Here is a 2,669-nt window from a genome sequence, read left to right on the forward strand (position 1 = left end):
GAAAAAATCATTATTGTTTAATTCTCTAGACAAGTCGATCGCACCGACTTGACCTGTGTCGCTTTAGTGGAATTAATTTTTTTTTGGTTATAAAGTCTAAAAAAATTAATATATTTTTGTTTTATACAAAAACCTTCTCTTCCCCATCCTTGGAAAGTTGTTACCATGGGCAAGATGACATGAAGTGGAGACATAAAACCTAGGGTATGAGTATCAAGATAGGGGAGGTTTAAGCCTATAGCTGAAAGGCGTGCTCAAGGTGGGAGGCAAACCAGGTGCCGGTCAAAGGTGTTTGACAGTTCTTATATCGTAAATACCACGACCCTAGGAGGGCAAGATAGTCACTGTAATCTCGGAGGACTTTAAATGGAACCCGGAGCCTTGTCTCTGCTCCCCTGAGGCGTGCCCTGAGATCTTCCGAGAGGGAGAGAGGAGATATAAAGAGAGAGGCTCTCGCCTGCGGAGAGGAATCGCAGCTATGCGAACGAGACGCGGCCTTTCCTACCGGTTTCCTTGCACGGAATTCCGGCCGAAGGAGGCGGAGGAGAGGGCTGGTAGTGTCGGAGGGAAGAGGAACAGGGGACGAGAGGAGTACGGCCGCCGGAAGAGGCCGCGCTCGGCGTCACCGGCGGCGGAGGGGGATGGGGCAGGAGGAGTGACCGCGGAGGACCTTTTCGACGTCCTCCCCGATGAAATCATCGTCTCCATCCTCTGCAAAATCGGATCCTCCGCCTCGTCGCCTTCCGATCTTATCAGCATCCTCATCACGTAGGTACTCCAAACCCAATAAAAATTTGATTTTTTTGGTGATCGTTATGGTAAAAATCTGATTTTTGTTTTTTGGTTGGGTCTATAGTTGCAAGAGGATGAATAAGTTGGGGATGAGTCCCCTGGTTCTCTCGAAGGCCTCGGCAAGGGCCCTTGCCATTAGGGCAAAGAACTGGTCGGAGTCCGCTAACAAATTCCTGAAGCAGTGCGCCGATGCTGGAAATCTCGAAGCTTGCTACATCCTCGGCATGGTAATCTCCTTGTGAGATTTTTGAACAAAAGGAGCGATTTTTTGGAGGATTGGAGGCTAAAAATTTGATTTTTTTTTTTGGTTTCGAAGATCCGCTTCTATTGTTTGGAGAGCAGAGCGAGCGGGGCGTCGCTGATGGCGCGGGCGGCGATTGGGTCGCACGCGGCGGCGCTCTACGCGCTGGCGGTGATCCAGTTCAACGGCAGCGGGGGATCGAAGAACGACAAGGACCTCCGGGCCGGTGTGGCCCTGTGCGTCCGCGCGGCGAAGCTCGGCCACGTCGACGCCCTTCGCGAGCTCGGCCACTGCCTGCAGGACGGCTACGGCGTGCGCCAGAACGTGGCCGAGGGGCGGCGCTACCTAGTCCAGGCCAATGCGCGGGAGCTCGCTGCCGTCCTCTCCTCCACCGCCGAGGCGGCGTGGGAGGCTCACCGCCACCACGGCGTCTCGGAGGGGGCCAGCGGTTGCTCTCTGCTCAGCGACTTCGGCTGCAACGTGCCGGCGCCGGAGGCCCACCCGGCGAACCGGTTCATGGTGGAGTGGTTCGCTATGAGGGGCGGCGCCGCTGGAGACGGGTTGAGGATGTGCTCCCACGGCGGTTGCGGCCGGTCGGAGACTCGGCGGCACGAGTTCCGTCGGTGCTCGGTCTGCGGCGCTGTAAACTACTGCTCCCGGGCGTGTCAGGCTCTCCACTGGAAGCTTGCCCACAAGGCAGAGTGCTCACCCATGGACGGGTGGCTCGACGCCGCCGGTGGCGCCGTTGTCGCCGGAGCACCACTTGTGAACGGCGCCGTCGGCCTGATGAATTATTAGAGTACATGGAGAAGCATAGCAGTACAAGGTTTGAGGCGCCGCCTGTTTTTTATTTGTTTTTTAAATTTATTTTATCTTTTTTTTTGATCTTTTCTGTACAGTTGTGAGAAAATGTTATCTTTTTGTTCGAAATCTCAAGAGACGTTCTTTTATTTTATTCGAGTTTTTTTTTTTTGGGTCTTGGTGAAATATTTTGTGACTCGTGACCGGCTTTCTTCTTTGTTTCTATTACTTTTTATTTCTATTTTTTTAATAATATTTGTACGACTTTTATTCATATTATCGTCATCTTTTCAGCAACTTTTTGATTTACTCACATGAGGTGGACCAGGTTAAAACGCCTTTGCGTTGGGGTTAAGCTTATAACTCTGGCTTGAATAAAGTCCTCTCTCCTCATTACTTAATACTAACAAAAAGTTATTATTATTATTATTATTTACTAAAAAATGGGTTATCCCCAATGTACCTACTATCCAAATGGCGAAATTGTGGAATGGAATATTTATCTAGATCTATTCCAGGAATAACTGCTGAATAATCTATTTCGAAGGGTAGACTCATCTAGATATTTATCTAGGTCCTCTGACTCATTAGGAGGTTCTTCCTTTGTGCCAGATTCTTGTTTTTGATTCAGTTGGCTGTATCTACACTACTAGGATAGGATAGGCAACCGTTTTAGCAAAAAAAAAAAAAAAAAAGTCTTTCTTATCTTAGTATAAAATATTTATCCTGTCTTATTGCTGGCATAAATGCCAAGCAGACCAAATGATTGGGTGAAATAAATGGGTTTCCTAGAGCTTCTAAATTCCACTAAACCCACATTTTATAATGAACATAT

General features: G+C 48.9%; 1 protein-coding gene across 2 annotated transcripts; it reads left to right on the forward strand.

Annotated features, from left to right (window-relative positions):
* Window positions 1-384: 384 nt before the first annotated feature.
* On the forward strand, window positions 385-2,108 carry LOC103718331 (F-box protein At1g67340-like). Of its 2 annotated transcripts, none has more exons than XM_008807108.3 (3): window positions 385-768; window positions 857-1,019; window positions 1,109-2,108. In XM_008807108.3, exons 1-3 carry the CDS (start codon window positions 479-481, stop codon window positions 1,829-1,831), a joined length of 1,176 nt encoding a protein of 391 aa, XP_008805330.1. In that variant the 5' UTR covers window positions 385-478; the 3' UTR covers window positions 1,832-2,108. The 2 variants fall into 2 exon arrangements, with proteins under 2 accessions (XP_008805330.1, XP_038989296.1); XM_039133368.1 differs by having other exon boundaries at window positions 403-772.
* Window positions 2,109-2,669: the final 561 nt, after the last annotated feature.

Source organism: Phoenix dactylifera, chromosome 14 (genome assembly GCF_009389715.1).
Source record: "Phoenix dactylifera cultivar Barhee BC4 chromosome 14, palm_55x_up_171113_PBpolish2nd_filt_p, whole genome shotgun sequence".
Lineage (NCBI taxonomy): Eukaryota > Viridiplantae > Streptophyta > Magnoliopsida > Arecales > Arecaceae > Phoenix > Phoenix dactylifera.

Bases quoted from the DNA above. Each gene is read 5' to 3' on its own strand.
- LOC103718331 (XM_008807108.3), top strand. From the start codon at position 479: ATGCGAACGAGACGCGGCCTTTCCTACCGGTTTCCTTGCACGGAATTC. The intron at 769-856 runs GTAGGTACTCCA...TTGGGTCTATAG, and splicing joins CTTATCAGCATCCTCATCAC to TTGCAAGAGGATGAATAAGT. The intron at 1,020-1,108 runs GTAATCTCCTTG...TTGGTTTCGAAG, and splicing joins CTTGCTACATCCTCGGCATG to ATCCGCTTCTATTGTTTGGA.